We start from the raw sequence: 25040 nt of genomic DNA, 5'->3' as shown, positions 1-25040 counted from the left end.
AAAACATTTTTATACTAAGTGTGGTCTTCAGCTGCTCAGGGCCTACTGGAAATTAAATAACCCCCGTAGCAGTTCTTCAGTGAATGCTGCTAGGATTGGTGCCTGAAAAGCAGGATATCCTGTAACTGTGTTTGACCACTGCAGTGACCACTGTTAGAATCAGACATCTGAGAAATTCAGAATTTTGGGTTTGTGAGTTTAACTTGAAAGCCAAAGTTAAAAAATCAGATTAGGTTCTTCTGTTAGACACCTGGGCATTCACATGGATCCCTACTCAGCATTGTTGGAAGCACCAACAAGACTTTTCTTAAAATAAAGTCAGAGAAGAAACAAGCCTTACTCTGCAGAAAGTCCAGGTAACAATTTCATCTTTATGGATCAAGAAATAGGTAAAAAATCCCTAAAAGGCAGTATCTCAGTCCAGACAAAACCAAGAAGCATTGGTAAAAGGGCAAATGGATGTCAACAAAGAACAAATGTGCAGCAATCCCAATTCAGTATATTCACTGTAGAACAAATAATACAAAATTGAGGAAAAAATGCCTGGACCATAAGGCAGGAGTGGAAGTGGGAAAGAAAAATCTAACTACTTCACAGTCTGCACTGGAGTCCCCACAGAATGAACTGTCAAACCTGAAAAGAAAATGCATCATTGAACTCAGAAAACTTTAATCAGTCAGAAAATGTTGACATTGACTGTGAACCTGCATTGACCCGAACCCACTAATTACTGAAAAGAAGTCACTGATTGCTCCCATTGGTGAGGTACTTACTTGTGCCTTCTCTCTTACCCCAAAGACGATGACCAGTTGAGATGGGAGGATGAGATACTGAGTGTCTGCTGGGTGACTGAAAAAAAAAGATGGGGGAGGGATAGATTTAAGTAACAATTTTGAAGGTCCTGCCCTTGACCTCAGAAGTGATGATTCCATCAGGTTGGTATCTATGAGAAAGCTGTAAAGAAGTCTCAGTGCTGTGGATCCATACAGCTACAACCCACACATTTGAAACCAAAAGGTTAAGATTCAGGGTAAGGCTGGGTCAAGCCAAGGCAGCAGTGCTGGTAGACACTGCTGCCCTCTGAGGAGGGCAGGTTTTCCCAGCAGTGGAATAGAGGGCTGTGGAAAAGGAGAGTGGGTGTATTGTCTTGCAAAAGCATATCTCTGTCTCTTGCCGAGGGCCCAGGATAGACACCATGACCAAGCACCAAGTGGGAGAGGACAGTCAGAGCATTTCAGAGATGGTGACATTTCCAAGATCCACTCCTGCCGTACAGAGGGTGCTGTGTGCTGTATGGTAGCAGGGGAAACCATTCTTGGAAGGTAATTGAGTGTCCAGGGTGAAGAGGAACCTTTCTCAGCAAGTTTAAGAGCAGACGTCAGCTTGACTTTATATTTACATACGGAAATACACCTGACATGAGCAAGGGAACCTGTCTCTTGGTCTCACACAAAGAACACGTTTAGACTGCCCACAAAGCAGTGAGACACTCACCATGATTACAGAAGACCTTACAGTTCCTCTAAATCTGCTATTTAAAACCCACCCCGGGGAAGAAATTGAAACAGAGTTGTTTCTTTGGAGCACCTAGTAAGTCATAGGTTTTTCCACATCCCCAGGGCCACCAGGAGCACTGCTGACTTCAAAAAGGGTAATATCCAAGAATGGTAGCTCAGTCCAGGTACACACAAATGAACCCATGGCCTTAAAACCTGTTGCAGGTAACATCTGCTGTTCTTCAGTATGTGACACAGCAATGGGAAGGAGGAGAGGCACTCCACTGATGAAGGAGGGAGTATTTTGAAAAAAAACTGATGTGAAGTCCTGTAATAAGCTGTGAATGTCAAATTGTCCATGACTGCCAACAGGCATGCAACATATCTTCTGTAAAGTGCTTGGGTAACAGGAAAAGAGAGGACATTATGTTATCACCAGGAAATAGGAGATAATGAAACAGATGCCAAATAAAGAATGCAAGTTGCAGCCTAATAAAATAGTTCCTCTTTTCTACCACACTTTTTTCCTTTCTAATTCTGAAACACAGTGTTTTGTCCAATACACATCTCCTTTTCCATTTCACTGGGTTTGAAAGAAAAAACTACCCCAATGATTATGCCAGTGATGTGTATTCCATTGAAATAGAAACAAATGTAAACTTTGCTCATTTGCATCCTAAAGCTGAGTAAGATTCCTTGAGCTGGAAATGGGTACTGCCCAACCCGGTGGAGCTTGGTTCATATACAAACTCACAAATGTTCATTTAATTCTAAAACCAGCAAAGGAAGGTTTTCACATACGATTACTTGTGTCCAATTCCCCACTTAGCTCTACTTTTGTGAACAAATGCATTTTCCCATTGTAAAATTAGGTGATGAATATTCCTTCCTTGCAGAAGAAATCTTTGCCTGAGGAAAAAACAAATTTTGAAAAGCGCATGCCAAGTTACATAGAAACTGCTCTAATCCTTGCTCAGTGGTCATGGTTAGCCATCAGACTTAACATATCATCCAAAGGGAGAGTAAATTGCAGGTCCCATTCAAAGTTGTGTGAGATTTCCCTTGCAATTTCGCTGTGTAATAGGACTTTAATTAAAACTCCCTATCTAAAAAAACATTAACACACCACTCATTATCCCCTTAAGTAGACAACTTGTTCCTGAGATTCCAAGGCTGAGACATGCTTGGAGCAGGCTCTCGTTTTTTGCACCGGTTTGTGGAGAACTCAGACCTTCAAGCTAGATCTCAGTGCAACTAAGAGTCAATCATTAGTGCAGATAGACACTTCCAATTAAAAAAAAATACTTTGTTAAAAAACCCAAACCAAACCAATACCAACCAACCAACCAACCAAAAAACCCTGAAAAACCTCTTCCCAAAAAAATCCGAAAAACCAAATCAAAACCAAACCCCCCCAAAACCCAGAAAACAATCCACCAAACTGTTAAGAAAATCACTTGAAATTTTTGTCTTTCTCCATTACCAGATTTCAACTAGAGGGAAGGAAATTTCTGAAAGTTGAGGAATATTGTCTGGTCAACTATATAGCAACTATATAACAATAATACCTACTACAAGAGAAAGACAAATCCAGTAATGACAAATATTTCAGCCATGGGAAATTTCCTATCATAAACCACTGGAATACATGACTCTTCCCACATAATTTCTGCCCAACCTATTTGGTGATTGTCCCAGTACACAGTCTGCCAGCTCACAAAGGGGAGCTGCAAAGATATTCACAGTTTCCTCTAACTGGCATCTTTCAGTCCCACCTTTCCCCTCAGCTTCATTTAGACAGCTCAAACTCCTCATTTAAAGCAAAAGCCCCACTCCACCTCCACACAAGTATTAACAACACTTATTTTTGCACCAACTCTTTCCCTTGCACCCCCACTGAGAGGTTTTCTGGATGTGACAGCCGAAGCTGACCCATCTCTTCCCAGTGCCTCCCAGGTTCAGGACGCACCAGCTCACTCCCACGTGGCTCATTTCCTCCCACATCTTGGTTTCAGCACCTCCCACTGACCTCTGCAGGAGAGTAAGAAGCCTTGACTATATATAGTAAGGCGCTGAAACATTTCTCACATAATCTGTGTGGGCAGAAGGTGGGAGAAGAGAACATTGAGAATTGCATTCTGCTTGGAAGGGCACACATTCAGACTTGCCTCAAAAAAAGTTGCTCTTCCTAAACATCAACAGTTTTAGTATAAATACTTTGGAATATACCATCATGTACTGTAAACCTGCAAATATGAACCATTATGCATCTTTGACTTGTCTTTTAATTATGGGCACAATTTTTTACTATCTCCATAGGGAAATAGTTGCTGTAACAAAAACTACATATTACTCTAAATTTGATCTTTAACATCAATTACTGTAGGTGTCATAGAATTCATGCCAATTCTCACTGTACCACACAACTTCAGACCTTACTGAAAAACTGTTTTCCCTCTGAGGAACTGACAGAAAAATCCAAAACAACCAGCCAAAAAAACCTCACCACAAAGTAAAAGCTTGTAATAACATCTCAAAATTTGAATTTTTTAATTTGTTTTTTGATTCCTTTTTAGCCATTCTCTCTCACCTACTCTATGCACTAAATATACACCAGAAATGAACAATTTGCACATAAATAATTATGATTCCTAAAAATTCAGCAACAGGAGTCCACAATGTTCCTTTTTTAAACTACTTTCCCCAAAATTATTTTTTCATTTTGTAAATCCTCCAGCTGGCCTGGAAAAGCCTTGGCTAACAGACACTACTCCTAAACTGCCCGTCTCATACATCACATATGTTGTCAAAAAAAGGATTGCAGTGGCTCTTTGCAGCGCCCTGGCAGGTATCTGTGGCACTGCTGGAGTTAGGTTTCTGATCCTTAACTAATATGGCAATATTGGTTATTTTGGCAGTGATGGCTTTCTCAGCTCAAAAATGCTCCCATTGAAACAGAGTTCTGCACTAACTTGGCTGAGTCTTTTCCCACCTAAGAGTCTTCCTCTCTGCATTACACGTGGACCTTTAAGCCCCCTACTTCATCCATACACACTTATGCGAGGCGACACCGAGGAATAAGGGGCCTTGGACTTGGATTCTGAGAGTAGTGAACCACTGGCCCGATGTAGCTTGAGACTATGCCTTTGCCTCTGAATTCAACTCTTTTTCCTGGAAGCAAAAGCCTGTATATAGAGTGTTCTGCAGACCAGAGGCATTCAGGCACAGACTTTCTCTGGAACACAGATACAGTCTGAGTATGAGAGCAAGGACTTTGGCAGCATCACCTCAGTGAGCCGTGTGACAAAGGTGAGCTAATACATAGGTAATGAAGAAATATCCTTTAAAATCAACACTTCCACTATTGACTGCAATAGCATTCTGGCTTCTTTAGGAATGAATGCAAGCTATAAAATATCACTCTGGGTAAAAGAATAAACTTTTTACAGAAATAAAAAGAAAAAAATCTAATCAGAAATCATGATCCGCTATCCTCTTATAAGCTGATCTTATCAGGGTTGAGTCACATCAAGTATAAACTAATCTCCAGGAAACAAGCACTCCCTGTACTGTTACTCTGAAAATTCTTTCCAAACACCTATTTTTTGCCTCTGTAAGTGTCACACAGAGACAATGTGAAACAGTAGGGAAAGCAAAAAGCAACAGTGAAGCATCAGCCAAAGCGATGTTCTGAATTACCACCACATTATTCTTCAAACAGATATTCCTCCAAGAGGATAAAATTTGCTTGGGTTCTCCATCAATCCTTTGATTCTGCTTGTGCAGCACAGGTTGAGCCACAAGAGCTCCATCTCCCATTTTTTGACTCAGAGAATTCCCCTCCTCATAGAGATCCCCCACACCTGGGGAGCCGGTAGCAGCTTTTCCTGTTTCTACAGCAGCTTTAATACCTCCTGCACTGGCTTGAATGCTACAAGGCATAGTGGGAAATTATAGAGGTGGGGAGAAAACATCTTTAGGAGGAAGCAGAAGCAGAAGATTTTCAAGGGATGAGAGAATGAAAAGGCCAGGTAGCAGATCACTAGAGGAGAAAATACACTCTATCTTTAGGTCTTTAGATGATAAAAACAAAGTTCAGAAGCCACACAGCTGTAACTAACAGTTTTCAAGGCACAGAAACACAAGAAAAAAGAATTAAAAAACCTCAGGCTTTAGCTGATGTTTAGAGCAGTTTCTGGCAGTTAGCAGAATTAGAAGTACTGCAAGAACTTCAACAGACTCACATATTTAGATGGATAATACTGAAATGCTGCATAATGGACAAAGAACATAATAAATAAAATAAAGCCCAGATATTGAATCCCTATGCTACAGATTTAAACTAGATTCATATGTTTGTGTCTCTCCTGAGTATGGAGAGGAGGGTCACGATTCCCCATTGTCTTGTCTGTTTTAAACCCCATGAAAACCAAATGCAGAGGAGACTGGGTGCACCACTCTATCTGTATTACCAAATACTCGACTCTGAAACTCTTCCAGTGGAGTGCCTGTGTATTTCCTGTAGTGTAATGCAGCTCTGTAGTGTCATAAGGTTATACTACAATTATATATCCTATACACACTCACGGGACGGTATGCACTTTTTTCCTTGTATTTAAATCCTGCTCCAATGAATTTGCTGTCCAAGTTTCTTCCACTTTCAATGGAGATATTTCTTAATGCAATATTTTGTGGTATTTCTCATTTCTAGCTGTACAAGTCTTCAGGAATTTGCAATACAGGCTAATTTTAATTCTTCAGTTGCAAAGTCAGACTTTGGAGGCATGTGCAAAGAAAAGTCAATACACAAAAATAAGCTGCCTTTAGTGTTAAGCCTCACTAGATGTGTGAATTTGGGCAAATATCTGCTTTTTTTGCCTTAGTTTCTCTAAAACTAAGGTTAGACACTATTGATGAAAAGCCCTGTAAAAAGAACAAGTAATTATTTTTATTGCTATATACTAATTAACCCTTCAGGGAACTGTAAGAAAAAGCATAAGAAGTGGCCTAGCTTCTCATCTCCCAGCTGGACAGACTTGAGGCACTTTGGCTGGGCAGTAGAAGAAAGCTTTGGGCTAGATTCACAAGAGGCATCAGGGCACACAATTCCAGCATGTATGTGCTACTGGTATCCTTTCCACTCAGCACCAAACTCTAACCCTACTGATACTTTTGCTTCTTCCAGGCAACCCCCTGATCTCCAGGCACATCTTACAACTGCTAGAGGCCAGATCCCTCTGAGCAACTATGTACTTCATTCCCGCCAATCCATGGTGGGATTCATATTACTTTATGTCAGCAGCTTTTAATACAGCCTGTCCTCTGCAGAAGCACAAATGGCAGTAGTAGGCTCATTTTACACATTGAATAAATTAAATAAATTGCTCAGCTAAAATACAGAAAATGCAAGTATAGATCCTACCCTGAGAGATGCAGAGCAAGCACTTTGAATCCATTGCTCAGGTCTGCTGTGGAGACAGTTTCCCTGGGTGTGATCTAGAGGAAGAATAAGAGTGACATTTACACATTGATCATTGCTCATGGTTTCCATACCTGCCTTACCATGGTTTAACTTACAAGAAGAGAAGTGATTTTATTAAACTCTTGAAGAAAGAGCCTGGGATAGTTTCACCAACTGTTTCCATCTGGAGAGATTTGAGAAGGTTATATCAATACTAGTTTGACCTGGGTCTTTGCTATGGTGCTGCTTTGGCATCCATTTCAGTAAATTCCCTAGTAAAAGACAGGTAGACTGCATGAGGACTTCAAAATTACTGAAAAGTTATTTAATATGTGAGGAAGTGTGAAATCAGGAAGCAAGGCACTGGTGACACAGGACTCCATAGCACTGCTGTTCAACTTGAATGCAGCTCACAACTTCTAGGAATATTGTGTGTTCACTCAGTGCAGTATTTTTCCATATGACATCTCACATTACTGGAGCTGGAGTCAATTTGGACATGTGTGGAAGCAACTGGAGGTTTGCAATATGGGTGGTCATATGGGGGCAATATCACTTCTGCTGGATAAAATCAGAGAGCAGTGTTGAATGCTACATCATCTGGGATTGACTATCCAGGTACTAATGACTGCTTAACTGGAATTTCCTAGATTTTTAGGGCATTTGCTGTTAGGAAACCTGAACAAAATTAACTTTCAGACAGCATGTTATTTTTTATGAAAAAAGCCTCACAATAAAAACCTTAGCAAATAAATTGTTATAGGCATTTACCAAATTCTTTGCAGGAACAGTCTTCATCTCCTTGCTGCTGAGAAGAAATAAAAAAAGAAGAAAAATCTGGTTGTTCACCTACCTTGTTTTAAAAAGCACGAAACAGCAGAAAGTGTAACTTTGTACCTGTTTCTGAGGGCCTTGTCACTATCAGTTTCTTTAACAACAAAGCATGATCAATCCTTTTCCTACCTCATCCCACGACAAGAGAACAAGATTCTAGAACCAGAGGTGAACAAGAACGACTCTTGTGACCAATGATCAGATCTGTTCCTGAAAGCTGTTGATGATTCCCAACATGGGCTGATCAGGTTTGGCAAGTGTGGAATCATTTGCCTTTCCAAAAGCCATTTCTGGCCGTCCTTTGCTCATGACTGTGATGGCAATCCTATACCACATGCTCTGGGATGACTTTGCTTGGGCAGGGAGGTTGGACCAGATGAAGTCCATTCCATTCTGTGACCCATTCTGTGAACTGTGATTGCTACTGACAGTGATGTATAAATTTTTTCTGGAGAAAAAGAGTGACACTTCTAGACTGTTTCGCATGCAGTTAGTAAATGAGTCAGCACCTTCTTGTAAAACAGTAGTAACTTCAAGTGTGCTGAATCACAGTTTCAAGGTACTCTAAGGTTCTCTTATGTGCTCAGGCAACACATTTTCTGTTTGCTTCAGCAGGGAGGCTATTATTCTGAGACTGAAAAAAGGGGTTGAGGTCTCATGTCTTATTCTGAGATCAGCATTTAACTGTTTCAGTGTAATGCATCTACATCTTATCTTGAGAGTTTTAATATATTCTTCGAAGTGATGGCTAAAATCTTCCAGAGGTAAATGTACAGCCCACTCCATGTTATCACAAGCTTTGTTAATGAGTGTGGGGAGGGAAAAAAGAAACTGTGAAAAGGAAACAGAATATTGAATATATATTAAAAAAATCAATAAGCATTTGAACATGAAACATTATTTCTTCTGGAATGAAATTTCCTATTCTTCAAATGTTCCACTCCTGCAATACCCAGCCCCTCCTATGCCCCCTTGACTTTCCAGTGTGTCTCTCTGTCACTCTCCCCTCTTCTTCCTCTCTTCCCACATCCTCTGCACACTTAGCTGACAAAGAGGCAGTGTTCTCAGTGGCTGCCTCTGGATGACACTTCTTGGCAGCCTAGCGATAAGCACAGGTTTCCTGGTCACCTGCCCTCTGCCATTAGTTGAGGCACAGGTCACCTTCTGTTTTCTCTCAGTTCTAATTCTTTTCTACATACAGGTATGAATTCCCTAAAAGGTCTGTTAGGAACTTATATCTTGTAATCCCTCCAGCACATCCAGTTTAGCTGAAAGTCATGAACCAGTTCCCTGCTGCCTAAGGTGGGGTAGGAGCACAGCCCCATAACCTTCACGTTCTTAAGAAGGAGGTCAAGAATAAAGAAAGATTGACAATAAACTCACTGCAATGAGGAACGTGGTAAACTTATGTAAATATGGTAAACTAGAAAAATGAGATTAAAGTTCAGCAAATGTGTTAATCTTACGTTGGCTAAACCTGCACTTCACAGTCTCGCATCATTTCCCTGATGTTCCTGACAAGATAGGGGCAGCTTCACTTCACAGGAACTAAAAGCAATAAGTGCTTGTGCTGGATTTTTCCTCCCTCTCTACAAACTGTTCCAAATGAAAACAAATCCAGGGTTTTTTCACCCTACGGTGGGGCTTCGTTATATCACAATTTGTCCTTTATGAGCCAAACCCTCTTTGTGTTGTAACCACTGGCAGGAGTGACTTCACTGGGAGAAAGACATCCATGCTGCCAAGTGAGTTCAGAGTTGGGGCTGTGAAGGTCTCAACACCAGGGCTCATTTCCAAACTCATGAAATCAATCCCATGCAATTTTCCCACAAGCTCATGTGTGGAAAGCACAAATGTATTTCCCTGTAGAGGTAAAACTATGTGATCACCCTATCTAGTTTAAAGATATAATAAAGTCTGCACTTTAGCATGCATTCTACAGTCCAGTGATTTGGTATTAATCATTTTGTTGTTTGCTTTTTACTCAGGGATTACTTTGGTAAAATCTTTCCTTCATATCCTCAGAGGAAATCAGAATAAACGATTGCCAAATGCCACATTTCCCATTGGGAAACAGCATTTTCAGCCATCTGAACACTTGGTGTACCACTGAACAGCAAGGCTGTGCTGCAGATAGTATTTATAGTACATTTTATGAGACCAAAAGTTGTCAGTTAAACCACGAGAAACTAATAAGTGGGCCTAGTGTCATTTGAGTTGTCAACAGGATATAAGCTGATGTAAGAGGAACACCTACATTTTTTTAGGCTTCTTTTCACGAATAAACGTACCGTTGATAGTTGTGTTTGACTTTGTAAGAATGTTTTGGGTAAGGAATACAGTAATTTCCTCCATTGCAGCAGTAATGATCATCAGACCACTAAAAGACACTCACTCTATAGGCATGCCTAATTCTCGAATGTGATCTTGCTGGGAAACCTCTGTTTTATGGTAAGAATTCTCTCACACTGTTTTTTTTTCTCCAAGGAGAGAGTTAGCAATAGAAGAATCACAACACTGAAAACTGTTTCTATGATGGAAAGGGTGAATGCTAAAGCACACAGAAGAGGGAAATATTATTTCATTTAATAAACAGAAATCTCCTCTGAATAACTCACATTTTTAAATACATTAAAGCCAATCCATGTCATTTTCCAAAGTGTTGTGAAATTGCATTTGTGTATATGTATATATATACATATATATATAAAACAATAGCAAAGCCTTCTCCATATAAAATAAATCAAATTCTCAATTGAGGAGATTCCATTCTTTGTCTCTTCACCTCCCCCGAAATCATGGGCTGTGAAAGAAACTACTTTACCCAGCTGCTTTGAAGAGGTAGGTAAGTGTCCAGAGGCGGAGGTTCTCATCACTCTGCTATCATAAATACAGAGTACCAAGAAACTATGGATGAAATATAAGTCCACAAGGTCTGAGTCTCTCAGTTTCAGATCAAGTACTCTAAGAACAGGCATGAATCTACACCTCGTTTGATTCTACTATCATTAATACTTATCTGCATGATCAAAGAAAATCAAACTGATTAAAAATCCCTAGGACAAAATGCAGTTCAATCAGTTCCCGTAAGCTGAAAAATCTCAAATTTTCACTGACAGAACAGCCTGACACTCTTGTAAGTTAAAGTTTTGAAAGTTTAACACCAACACTTAAGTGTACTTCATCCCATCTTAGAATTACAAGATAATGTGCAGATGGCATCCCAAAAATGTAAATTACTATCTGCTCAGAGAACATGTGCTTTTAAACAAAGGCAGAGATTTCCCTGAAAAGGGAGGCTAAGGAACTTGCCTGTGCACACACTTATCAAGAAGAAATCTGTGCTGCGTTCTTTTCAGTTTGGAATAGGAAGTATATGTGAAAAATATGGTGGGAAAGATTTTTCCAGAAATATATCAGCCTGTTTGAAAAAAGAAAGTAGTGAGACTCTCAATAAGTGGCAGAATTTTTAATGATTTCTGTTATTAAAATTTAGGCACCATTCCGATAAATTTTGATAGGGTTCCAGTGAGCCTTTTAGCTATGCCTTTCCTCATTAATTGTCTCTTCTTCAACAGAGAGAAAATACTGCACGGTTCACTATGAGCTCTGAACTTATGTCAAGTTGATCTTAAAAAGACAGGCAGTTTGGAGAAACTTGTGTTTAAAGCTAGGAAGGACAAGTTCATCATCAAGAGCCTCTATTTGCCTATAATTTGCCAAAACAAAACACACTGACAAAAAAGAAAGCCAACCTCAGAGATGAAGCAGAAATTTTGGATTTCTTCCACACAGGACTTGAGATAATAAAGAAAATAATAAAAAAAGAAAACACAAAGAGTACACTTTTGGATATATCAATGTTTCCAGCGCACCTGAGATTTTGCAGTGGTATTTATCAAATCGTGTGAGAGTATGGCTGGGAGCAACAGCTGACATTAAGTCAGAATTGCTGGTAGGATGGAGCCCCTGTAATAACTCACAGGTCCTGTTTGCATTTGTACATGGAAAGAGAGCCCTCTAGCATGGACTGACTTAGCCAAGACAGCTTCAGGCTGGCAGTGCTGCAGTAACAGCAGAGACTGCAGCGCAGGCTTGCTCCGGCTGTCCCTGGGGCTCTGGGCAGATCCACAGAGCCCACAGCGACTGACGTTTTGCTGACTTGGCTACAGTGGCACTGGGTACTTGAGCTGGACTGAATCAAGGCAGAGCTGGAGCTGTGGTCATGAACAGTATGTCCCAGCTGCTGTGGACACAGTCCATGCAGCTTGCTCTGAGCTCGACTGGTTCTGCTGCCAGGGAGAATCTTCTTTATAAAGCACATCTCTGGCCATGGCTCCTCTTTTACCAGACAGCACAACAGAGCTGCATAACTGGCTTCAATTCAACCTAGGACTCCTATGATGTGAAGGGAGCTGCTGAGATGCAGGCTTTCTTTGGCAGTCTGGTAGGCAGGGATACAAACTCAATTCCATGTCATGCCTTCCTGCATCCCATGTTAAGGCAAGGTGCTTGTTGAAACACCTTTATGGAAAGCCCTGTTTAGAAGTTTAGATCAGCTGTGAAGCTGGGTGGCCCTGGACATTTGTGCTAGGCATAAATATGTAATTTTTTCACAGGCAAATGCACACAATTAGTTATAACTAAATATATGGGGTTTTTTCATGTCCTTTTATATTTCTTGGATTCTCTCTGCCATAAAATGAAACACAGATGCCTTTATGCTAGTCATCTTGAAACTAGAAATTCTCATTACTAGACATAAAGGACTGATATTTAAAACTGTGTACTATTCCTCATAGCGTACCAAACTAGAATCAGTCACTGTCTGGGATATTTATCCTACATCCATAGTCTAGTTCCTGCTTGAAAACATGCAGCAGGAATCAGGATCACTCCAAAAACTACTTGATCAGACAATTTGTATATAAATCAGTCTTAATTCCACATTCTATTTTTAATGGGTTAGAGAAATACTTGTGGGTCAAAAGATGTCTCCCAAACTTGGACCCTCTGCTTCCAAACTAGAGAGAAATCTCAGTGACTGCTAAATATTAAATGTCTAAATAGACATCTACTAGATCTTCTCTTATCAAGCTCTAAAATATCCACTTGATTTCACAGCAGAAATACTTTCATGTGCTATTAGACATCTTCAAACTGAAGACTATGATGATGCATTTTTATTTCTTCACTTGTGGGAAACTTCTTTGAAATTACGACAGATAGTCACTGGTATATCACGTTTCTGCTGTAAGCAGAAGAAAGTGAATCTAAGTGTGAGTGAATTGCTATATAAAAGGGAAGTAGTAGCAGAAATAGAAAGCAAAGAGCATTTCAGTAATTTTTAAAATATTTTCCTTTATTTGATTACAAGGATGGATTTACTTTAAAAATAACTAATTTTCAATGGAATAACTATCCTAAACAGTTATCTATCTACTTGCTAGCATCTAGCTACAGCTCCACTCGTTTGATTCTTTTTTCACTTACTTGCACAGCTTGCAGCAGACTGAATGCTCCAGGGATTTCACTGCCTGAATCCTGTGACTTTAGTGAGAAACCAGCTCAGCAGCCTTCTTTATCAATTGGTATCATATTGTGATATTATACCTTTGGCTCTGTTTTCAGTGCAGACATGGTTCAAGTACATGATCTATCTGCCAGCAAAACGACCTGTTCCAAGCCCGCAGAAGTCAGGAACAGCCTTTCTGCTGCTTGGCCACATCACAGTTAAAGAAAGTTCTAACACAAAGAAATCAGAATATTTAATGGCACGTAAGAATACTAAATTAAGACAGATATTTCTTGAGGAGGTTTTTTTTGTTGTCATTTTAAAGTCACGTCTTTGGAAAAAGATGTCGGACTTTAGGCCACAGCATTGTATGTCTACCTTACATCCAACTGAGCGTTGCATTAGTCACACAGTTTATCTGAACAATTATTATCCCTACTTACAGTACACACCTGAAAGAAAATTCAGTTCCTTACACACTTCCATGAAAAAGAATAAAAGAACATTTAAAAATAGCAAGATAGTACTCAACCTACTGCTCATTCCAGCTGCTTGAGTAAACATTCAAGTTATTCCAGATGTTCACACCAAACAGTATGGTTGTCACTGGGACAGATGCATTCTCTTCCAGTTTTAGTTCTCATATGTATGATATCCTTTTCCTCCACCTCTTGAAGTTAATGTCCAAAGCAGAAACAAAAACCAAAACTCCAAACCAGTTCCCATGTCTAGCTTCATAGCATTTCAGATGGCTTAGTGAGTTTGGGGCTGTTTTCTTATTCCTTTTCTCTTTTAGTTTGGGGATCTGGGGATGGACAACACACCCAGTATTTTCACTAGAGCTATCACTACATGATGTGTGTGGGATTTTCAGGTGGTCAGTATTTGCTTGACTCTGCAATCACTGGCTATAAATGAATTCAGTAGTAGCAACATTTCCCCATAGATTTTTCTGGTTTTCTGCAAACCCAAGACCATCTGTTCATAAAGCCATGGGAATTTTGCCTTTGCCCTCAGTAGAAAGAAACTTTTACATAATATGCCTATACCTGTATCCTTTCCTAGCTGTTTACACACCCAGACACTTGCTTCTTTTCTTTGACAAAGTGATATTTGTGGTCTGCCCATTAACTTACATTCATGTCTACATCCCTTCCTTTTACCTTCCTGCTATCACCGGTCATTTTACCCTCATCTCCACTTCCCCCAGTCATTGTATTTTCCAGCCACATCTCCCTCTTTCTCAAAGTTGTGAAGTTTAGTTGCACTCTTTCTTTCACTGTCAGCATACTCATTTCCTGCTCTTCTCCAAACCTTGATCATCCCTTACTGCTTCAATGGTGTGGTATGGGAGAGATTTTACAGTGACTTCTGTGAGCCAGAGAGAAGTTTGATAAGAAGATCCATATTTATCCCCGAAAGAATTTTCTACCAAGGTCGTTAACATAGAAACCAAGAAAGAAAGAAAGATAAATAAGAGAAACCTGCAAGTGTGTATTCCAATAAGCACTTTGTTAGTCTTTTGTGACCAAGGAGTAAAGTGTAAACTTATGAGTTTGTAAGAATAAACGCATGCATGCTATAATAAAAGCAGAAGCTTTTATTTCAGAAGCCTTCTGAAATTGGTGTGTTGCTTTGCATTGTCTCTGTCCCAACTATGACAAAATGGCAAGGAAAGGCTTGTCAGCCTGGCTGTGGTGATAATGTTATGAAGGAAAGCAGCAGTATGTCCCAGTCTTGAGCTTTCCCAGCACTCGGGAAAGTTTCCTTTCCCCAGGCCGCCCTGCAGTCCCATTGAGGCCACCCCTCTCCCTGACCTCTTTATCTCCAGCAAAGTTAAAACACCTGGAAAAGAGGTTATCTAGCCATATGGTAGCCCTTCTTATGTAGGTATTTACTGGGAAAAGCAATTAACAGAAACATCCATCGTGATGAAATTAATCCCACGTAAAACTATTCACAGGATGAGGCCCAGCGACTGCGGCCCCTCTGGAAAATGGCGGCGCTGCCCGACCCTTCCTGGTCAAGACTGCTGTGGGAGGGTCCAGGGAACAAACTCAGTGAACAGCCAAAGAGAAAACTCAGTCCACCCTCTACTATAATAGACATCTTCAGCTATAATAAAACATAATTATTAAATCAAACTCGTTGACTTAATGACAAGAAAACCAGAATCAAAATTACTATCACTCGGAGAAAGCCTTAAGGAAGAATCTGTTACGGTACGGGTACTATTTTTCAAGACTAACTTAATAGAAACTTTCAAGCAAGCTTTCCACAAGCCCGTCCTTTAAAAACACACCAAACCAAAGCAATTCCAAGCACATACCTTTGAGCAGCTGGGAGAGCTGTGCTGCCTGGGACGGAGCCTGTGGCCCGCTGCTTTCCAGAGGCACCGCACCTCAGCAGGACCAGCCGGGGCTCGCCTGCTGCCCCACAGGGCACGGTCACCGAGGGCCTGATGGCGGCCGGGCTGCCGGGGGGCCTACAGCCGAGCCCTGGCCTGCAGGTGCAGGGATGGGCAAAGCCCGTAAAGAGCCATCAGTTGTCTGACACCATTTTACAGGAACTCCCTGACGAGGGAAAGGATTTATCAGCGCAGGGTTGGTCACCGCTGCAAAATGGCTGCCCCTGGGAGAGCCCAGGCAAGGCCGCAGTGCCCAGCTGGGTGCTGGCCCCGAGGTGGTGACGTGTCACCACCTCTGTCATGGCTGTGTGCTTGTCCCAACGCCTCCCAGGAGCCATGGCCCTGTGGGTGGGATGTATGGCTGTGGCGTGGCAGCAGGGGGGCCTGCCATTTCCAGGAGTTTATTAGAGCATGTTTGTTTTCTCCTTATAAAGAAGCAAGATGAGATGCTGTCTGCCTTTCTCTTCTGAGTGGGAGATAACTCTCTCGAAGTTTCCAAAAGTGCATTTAAACTCCATTTTCCATGCAAAACAGTGCTCCCTTCAGACATGTCCATGGCTGCCCTCAGCGTGCAGTGACAGGTTCAGTCACATGCAGCTCTAGCCAAAGATTATCCTGGACCATGTTTTATTTTGTGGGAATGCTTTGTGAACTACATCTTGATGTCTTCCAAACACCTCAGGTCTTCAAAGACCTGAGAGGTGAGGCTCAGATCTCCCAGGGAAATCCCTGGTGGCCTGGTCCCGGCTCTACACAGGTGTAGGGGATGTCACCTTTCCTTCTCTGACTAAAAAAAGTGACATCAAACTGCTCATTCATAAAAAACCCAAAAATAAATAAAAAGGAAGAAAAGATGACAAGAACACATACCAGTTTAAAAAAAAGGTCTCTGATGATGTTTCAATGGAAGTTAGGGTTTTTGCTAAATGCCAAAAGGATACGGCATGTCCTGCTACACGCTCTCACTAACAAACCAGTCTACGACAGTAGTGGTACCCCCTTACGTGTCTCTGTCAATGTTGTGCAATAATTTCCACTTTAACCCACTTTTCTCAGTCACCCACCTAAACGGCTCGTGCAAATTTTACCCTTCAGGGTAAAAATTTCCATGCCTGACCTCTGCATGAAGCAACATTTTTTTGGAATTATGAGGTAAAAGTGTCTTCTGAGAATAAGAGAAAAGGAAAACACATTTCTCTGAATTTAAAAAAAAAAAAAACCAAAAAACCAAACAAATCACACCCCAAAACAGAATTAAAAAAAAAAATTCACTGCTTTTTCACAGCTCTGGGGATTGTGTAAAAAATCAGTCTTATAAAAGAGCAGAAATATTGCCTATGCTCAAAGCTTGCTGAGTTGGACTTGACAGCACCGTGCATCTGCATGCTACAGTAAACAGCTGAAACGTGGCTATATATGCTTTTGTATATAGGTAATGTACAAAGTACATACTTTTGACACTATGTATCCTTTAATATACATGCTTATACATATAATAGAAATGTGCATGCTTATGTGTGCACTGATCTCCATACACATACTGTATACGCAAGTTTGCAAAGTACCTACTGTGAATCAGGGTTTTTGAGGGGAGGAGATGCAGTGCCTGGCAAAGGCACAGCTGGGATGTCTGTCACGCACCAGTCGAGTTCCTGTCTAGACTGCTTAAGGTAGGCAACGGCTCAGAAAGTGCTGTCAGGGTCACTGACTGAGGGCTCATTGAATTTTATAATTTTTTCTCTACTTATTTTGAAAGTTTTAGGGCTCTGATTTCTTAAAGACTGCAAACACCTATGAGAGGAAGGCCTTGTGTTGGCACAGATGATGAATGTAGCTTTCCCAGCTGCTTATCTCCTCAGATGCCAAGGCCCCGCCTTAATCACAGGCAAGCCAAACTCAGGCAAATATCTACCAGGCAAGATCTTTTCTTTCTTTTCTCAGAGGAAGGAATTTTTATGCAAGCTGGTGAATCTTTGGCAAGCTTCAGAAAGGGAAATAATTCCTTTTAAACTATTGTTTTTCTGTTTTAATTTCCTAAGAAATTCTGAAGAAGGATTTTGCCAGCAGAAACTTGATCATGGTTAAAAACTGAGAAGATGTTTTACGTTGTAAATGCATCTAATCACTTGGAAAAGAAATTGCTCAAGACAGCATGCCAGCAGGCAATGTCTGCTATAGCGACTGCTGCTCCCCCTTGCTCCCTTGCTGTCACCCTCAGGTAAGCCTGGGGAGATGCTGACTTCAGTGACATGCAGTCCCGTCAGAGTCATCATACCTACTGTGCTTCTGGTGTTATTGACTGGCTCTTCTCTGCATTATGGAGCATTCTTATGAACACAGTTCTTCCTGAAAACAACTAATTTGAAGTTAGGACTGATGTCATTACTGACATTATGCTCTTTCCATTTTACGTCGCGTATTTCTGGTTGTAACTAAAAATGGCACAGTTTTGCATTTAATTTTAGAAATAATTCTGAGTCACATAATTTCCTCCTTCTATTTGAAGTTTCTTAGCTTCTCTTCTGCGAATACAAAAAGCATGCCTTTGACAAAACTGTTTCAAGAAAAGACAGACAATTTATTTTCAAGTAGATTATCTGAAACGCCAACGATTAGTCTTAGTGTATCCATACTAAAAGAATTCTTTCTTTGGCTGTAGTGTCTTTTATTTAAATAACAAGGAATAGGAGAAAATGCTATCTGAGCAGAAGTCCTCTGTACCATGCCATCAGACCAAGGGTGGTTAGGAGCCCATGAGTTTTCTCCAGTTTCAGGAGGAAGGAAAGATCCTATGTCCTGACTGTGTCCCTAGTAGGGTGTCAGTCAAGGTTCTGACCAGCATAATTCCTACAACATCATGTGGTAGGAGCTTTCTGTCTTTGGAGAGGGCACTTCAATCCAGAATGAAAAGAGTATATAAGAGAATATTTCAAATCAGCATTACTCTGTCTGTACAACAGTTGTGCACATGCTATTCAAATTCTATCGGCAGATCTGGCATCTTACAAGTATTTGTCACACCCTCTTGACAGTTTTGTATTTTTTGTTCTCTGACTGTACAACCTCATGACAAAATGAAACACAGAAAAATGGTCTCAAAATATTTAGCAAAACTTCAAACAAATAAATAAGAAAAAAGAGAAGGCTTATAAAATTCCATTGCTCTAATTCTCTGATTCAAGTATTACTAATATGGAAGTTTAGTGAACAAGCAAAGCTTCTGGACTTCATATGAGAAGGATTTTCAAGACAAAAAAAATTATTTTTCGGAAGACTCAACCATTTGGGCCTTCCTGGTTGTGCTTTGTGTGTTCTTCTTGCAAGGTACACATGCAGTATGTTAGAAATAGTGCTTTCTCATGAAGAGTGAACAGTTAAATAGAGATTAATTAAATTAATCTAATTCTAAATCACAGGAGTTTCAATTAAAATAATCAAATGCCCCAAATTAAACATAAATTAATCACCTTGTTTAATTGGGATATCCACAACTCTTTCATGGTTCTATCATTTTGAAACATTATAAGCAATTTGTATTTTTGAATAGAACTAAAGAGTTTCCTGACTGCTGGAGTTGAGGTGGAATGGGCTGATAATAAAGTATCTATTAAAACATCATTGGAAAAAGCTCTATAGTTCGTACATTGGCTCAGTTAATCTCTATAGATTTTTTTAATGCTGCTGCTGGAAGGCTGGTGTTGGAGAGGGAGAGAGAAAGAATGCAACCTTCTTTTCTGTACTTCATGCATCCTTAACCCTTATTTAAAGACGACTTTGGATTTTAGACCACATAACTGCTCTTGTAATTATATCAAACAGTTAAAAAAAAAAGCTAGTTAATGATGTTCAACATAAGTAATCATGTTAAATAGTGAAATTTAATTTCTTAAAAACTTAAATCCTCATATCTTTTGGAATGCATTGTACTGTAGGATGTCTGAGTAAATTAAATTCTCCCCTGCACACTAAAACATCAATTTCCTTATGGTAATTATCTGCTAGATTGGATCTGTCAGTCGCAGGGAAGCATGCCTGACATTATACCCTTTTTACAAAAAATGATTACAAAAAATTAAGACGAATGAGTAAAATTAAGGCTGCGGCTGGTAAGCCTATATAAAGCTCTCATAGATCACTTTACATAAGCTACCATTGTACTGGATACTAAGCTTTTAATGACTAGTTGCATAATGAGGTGAAGGCCATTAAAGAACAGCAGGGGTAACCGATCACAGAGATAAGAGCTAAAAATGATTTTCAGCCAACTAGAAGCAATTTATTACACACAAAAACACAGGTCTAAATGAAATGTCTGGATAGACGAGGAACTTTTGAAAATTGACAGGATTTCCTTCCTAGGAAAGTTTTACAAATATGATAGGAGCCTATCTCTGTCATATTAGATTCTTTTTCTCTCCTATTCTGTGCTGCAGAATTGGGGTAGTGGGTTGGTTTTTTTTATTTTTAAAGACAGACGGACTGTAGTAATGCATTTCATTAGCCCACTTGAAAGGTAAATTAGAGTGAGGAGTAGCTGATATAAAGGAAATTCATAGCACTCTGCCAGCAAATGTTATATGGAGGCAGGTTAGTTGTTGCAAGTCAACTGACACCCTGTCTGTGCTAAAAAAAACCTCATCCAACTACAGAACTGCCTCTGAGAAAGGTCTAGGGTTGTAAAGTACCATATTGCTCTCAGAGCAGTGCAAAAATCAGTGTGTAAGTAAATTCTCTTATAATGAGCAGTCACTTGGGACCAAAAGGGAAAAAGAACCCAAGTGCCTTGAAGGTAGCAGACGGTCAAATTTTGAGGGAACATCCTCTCATAGGGAAAGCCCCATCCCTAATTTAAACAAAAGGAATGTGGGGAAGGGTGCCTAAAGAGAGGCAGGAATGGCAGATGAAGGTGAAAACCTGAAGCTGGGCTGTTTGAAGCACTTGGTGTGTAGCCACTTTAACCTAGACAGTGGGAGATACACACATTCATATCTATACATAAATATACACACACACAAATATGTGCATTAGAAGACTTACCATGTCTGTATAAAACCCTATTATTTATAATAGTATTGCCTGTACAATAGAAAAAAAAATCTACAAGATGTTTTTCTATTAAAAAATAATCTGGGAAACTACTTTCCCTTTTTTCTACACCCTTCTGACATCTCCTTTATGTGGTATGGAAGTTCATTAGTCTCCAGCCTTAAAGGATTCAAATAGGCTGGATAAACCCTAGGATGCCTGGAGATAGGGGAGGTGACCACTGACAAACAGGGGTCTTGAGAGGAGGGCCACAGAGATGGTTCTGGGGCTGGGTCACATCATCTAAGGACTTGGGAATTGGGTTACTTTACCCGAAGGAAAGGAGTGAGATGGGAGGGTTACAGAATAGACAATGCCAGAGGTTTCCGTGAGTTTCAATACCAAGCGACAGGAGGCAATGGTCACAAATGGGAACAAAGGCACTACAAGGAAAATAATCTCAAAAGGAGAGTTAGGAAGCATTGAAACATGTTCAGAGATGTTGTGGAGTTTCCATTCTTGGAGAATTTTCATAATCTAGCTGGGCAAGGCCCTGAGCAAAATGCTTTGTCTTTACCACTGGTCTCATTGTGAATTTGGAGTTTATACAGATGACCCTGTTGAAACCAAATTTTTTTATGATACCATGATTGTTTTCTGGGGCTTATGGCCATCTTATTCTCATCACAGTTTTCAGTTCTATCCATATTTTTTCTTCCTAAGGATATATCCTAATTCTCAGGGGACAGGCTGCTTGGAGAAACAGTTTTTTTATTGCTGTTCATTTGTGGAACTCCATCTGGCTTATGTATGTAGATTATCAGTTAACTATGCAAACTCTGAACAAAATTTATGCCATTTTGTCTATATAAGCTAATTAAACACCATTGGAGACTTTTCCTGGCTATACAGCAGGACTAGCTATACTATTAGATTTTTAGCCTGGTGTTCAGCATATTTTTGCTCTATGCTAAATAGCATTCTTCTTCACATATCCAAATTTTCTCAGACATAAATTTCAAAATACACAGAACCTCTCAGTTCTTCTTATCTGTGGCACCTTTGTTTTGGAGTCTTCTCAACACTATGGATATTGGCTATTCCTTGACCCAAGTGCCATCAAATGGCTCTTGATGTATTTAATTCACCAGTAGGGTCACATCCTTAGTGTTTAGGCAACTTTCCAGCCAAAGGGGCAGCTTCAGGATGTACTGGCAGTTGTGCAGCTTGATGTATATTGTGGGGAGGAGAATTACCTCAGTTTTTAATTTGAATAATTAAATCCCATCTGATTTCTGGTTTAGGCATATATTGCCTTCCATGCACTGAATTTTTAGCCATTGGAAAGCTGCAGCCTGATTTACATAGCATTGAAGTCATTGGACACTGTCATTAAAGCTTTTCTTTTTAATCACTAGCATTTGTGTTGTGGCTTGCCTTCTACAAAATCTTCAGTAATTTCAATCATTTCTCCTTTATTCTTTAATTATTTTAAATGCAAATTAATTTGATCTACAGCCTGCTGGCTGTGTCATTATTTGAGATGTGTACATACTAGCATAGTTACTCTTTCAAACTGATAGTGGATAATACAATTATATGCTTTTTTTCACTGATATCTGATCTGTTAATTAACTGGAAAATATTTTGATTGGGGTGACTGCTTACCCAAATTATTTAATTGTTCCATGCAAGGCTGTCAGAAAAAAAAAATGTAAATGAGCCTAGGAAGTTCTATGAGATTTCACAGTAATAGCTCTTCAGGTTAGGGCTAGAATTAGAGAAATAGCAAGAGCAACCTGAAGCCTGCAGGAAAATAAAATAACTCACATTTTAATTTCAATTAAAAAAACAGTAGGAACACTTAAGTCTTATCTATCCCTTTTTTCTTGATTTTCTTACTTTTTTACAAAGCAAGGCTCTCTTATCCCATACTAAAGGAGTGTGTGTAGCAAATGAAAATTAAGAGGACTGAGAGCATGATGTAGGTAAATTGAAAATTAGGTCTGTACCTGGTTAACTGGACAGGGCTTCTTCCTGACCTTAGGTAGGTTTTTTATCCTGAATTGATTGTCTGTCACTGGTGAACTGAACATGACAGAAAGCTGTAACAATTTTTTTTTCAGCCGAGAGCTTTACCTTTACTTCATGCAGAATACCATGGACATTCTTTCTTCAAAAATATAAAGGTCCTGTAAGAAAATTGGTACAGTTTTTGAGAGAGTCTAATAATGTTTTTTTAACCTAAAAGAAGTGGACTCACTGAACACTCAAGAGTTCTTGTCGAAGGAATTCATGGATTTAATAAATGCATTCTTACTTTATTGAATAAGTGCAATATTTAAATGTTAGATTTCATTCTAGCAACAAAACAGCTCGGCTAGATGATGTAGAACAAGTGTTCTATGGGGTTTCTAGAGGTCATAAATATGTAAACCATGAGATGGTTTACATTACAAGGTTCAGCAAGGTGTATGCTGTTCTAAAACCGAGAGCCAGCAATGAGCAGAGAGACATTCATCATTTATTCCAATTCTGAGAATGTTGGAGTTCATGACAAAATCCTAAGATAATAAGTGTACATGTAATTTACATATACAAATTAGTTTCATACAGGATGACAACAAGAGGCCATACAATGCCTTTTATCTGAAGATAGAACCAGATTATTGTCTTTTTAATGGCTGGAAATTGTCTGTATATAAGACAGATACTGCCAGAGGCTTGCAGTATAAGCAGAAAGAGCACCTCTTATGACAACTGATTGTGACCAGCTGCTGAATTAGCCATGCTCCAAAGTTAGCCTTGCAGGCAAACCATACTACTAGTAAGTGGAACGTGGATGCCTAAAAGCCTTTGACTTTTAGGGCTTGTATGTGATAAACTTACTAGATATGCTCATATTTAGATCAAGTAATGAGCACAGAGCAGCTGTGGAACCAGAACAATAGTTTTGTCTGGTTCCATAAGCAATTACACTTAGGCTGTCTTCCTATTTCAGCCTTCCTGTTTCAGCCTTCCCTTCTCAGCCTTTACAGACTATTTTTAAGGCTGCTCTTAGAGCTGGTGTTTTTCAGAGACTATGTGAGGCACAGTCTTTTATTACCAGCATTAAATGTCACACACTGGTATTTGCATGCGAAGGGGTGTCCTCAATCCTCAAGCCAGCAGCTACATGTTTTAAGTGCAACTGGACATGCAGGAGGTGATAAGCAGCCATCCTGCCTCAGCATTCAGGTCATTGTTTTGGGAGCAACCTCCTCTGGGATGGCTTGATACATACTGCAGGGCTGCTTTGTATTCCTGCACACTGGGGAAAACATAGAGGCCTGTTCTAAAGTGTAAGTCAAGCCTCTTGAACCCCACATTGCTGGGGTGGCAGAAAAGACAGCAAGGGCTAAGAGATGCTGAGGCACGAAACAAGGAGATTTTAGCTACTGATGAAGGGAATACCCCAATTAAACTTTTTTCTCCTCTGCTTTTCCAGACTTTGCCAAGTAAATCACACTTAGTTGCTTCATTTCTGAAAGCAACACAAATTCTCTACTTGTTCATGATGTTTTTCTGGTTTTAATTGCACTTTATCAAATATGAGAAGCTTTCATCTACAGTAAAACAAACCAAAGTTTCCATTTATTAAATGTTTTTAGTTTCTGATTCCTCTATAAACACCTTATTTTCTCCAGTCATTTTCAAGATTTCAGGCTAAGATCACTACTGCCTCTTATACAATTTTCCTACCATGAAGTTGTTTATGTGTATTGTTTACCCAACAGACATTTCTCTTTCACTTGGTATATTCATTACTAAATAATTCTGTGAGAAGATACAGGCCACTGATTTTTTGCAATTTGCATCCCCATAGTCTAAGCTACGTTGAAAGCAAAGCTTTTTGGTCCTCTTGTTTTGGAAGTACATTAATATTTCTATGACCTTTACTAGATGGCAGATGAGAAGCATTAGGAATAAAATAACAAACAAACCAAAGGAAACCAATTTTTTAAGAAGTGTATTTCTGAAAGGAGCAAGAGGAAAAAGAATCTAGTCTAAAAAATACGAACTTCAGTTAGAGTTATGATAATTGCTCCATTGTACCTATTTTCCCATATCAAAATGCTTCTTTATGATCAATCCACTCAGCATAAACTTATTTGAAAGGGTTTAGTAGCTATGCATACAAAATATATATAGATACTATTTAGATATATTTAGAAAGAAATAGAATAGTTTAAGACATGATTATTTACTGAGCACATCGAAGAGATCATATTAAAAGCATGGTAAATATACTAACAACTACTT

The 25040-nt window shown here is 39.6% G+C and overlaps 1 protein-coding gene across 21 annotated transcripts in view; it reads right to left on the bottom strand.

Annotated features, from left to right (window-relative positions):
• IKZF1 (IKAROS family zinc finger 1) overlaps positions 1-16602 on the bottom strand; it is a 107427-nt gene extending 90825 nt beyond the window's left edge. For 6 of the 21 annotated variants that reach the window (XM_064429288.1, XM_064429359.1, XM_064429289.1 and 3 more), the window contains exons 1-2: positions 15636-15948; positions 6919-6992 (exon numbers count right to left, since the gene is read on the bottom strand). In XM_064429288.1, coding sequence (XP_064285358.1) covers positions 6919-6952 — 34 coding nt within the window. In that variant the 5' untranslated portion in view covers positions 6953-6992; positions 15636-15948. Of the gene's footprint in view, positions 1-773; positions 850-6918; positions 6993-9257; positions 9395-15635; positions 15952-16583 lie in introns of those variants that run through there. The other 15 variants (XM_064429280.1, XM_064429337.1, XM_064429367.1 and 12 more) reach the window with 11 other exon arrangements.
• Between the last annotated feature and the right edge of the window lie 8438 nt (positions 16603-25040).

The sequence above is a fragment of the Passer domesticus genome, chromosome 1 (genome assembly GCF_036417665.1).
Source record: "Passer domesticus isolate bPasDom1 chromosome 1, bPasDom1.hap1, whole genome shotgun sequence".
NCBI classification, from domain to species: Eukaryota; Metazoa; Chordata; class Aves; order Passeriformes; family Passeridae; genus Passer; species Passer domesticus.
The sequence above is the reverse complement of the archived record's forward strand: the minus strand, read 5'-3'. Positions and strand labels throughout refer to the sequence as shown.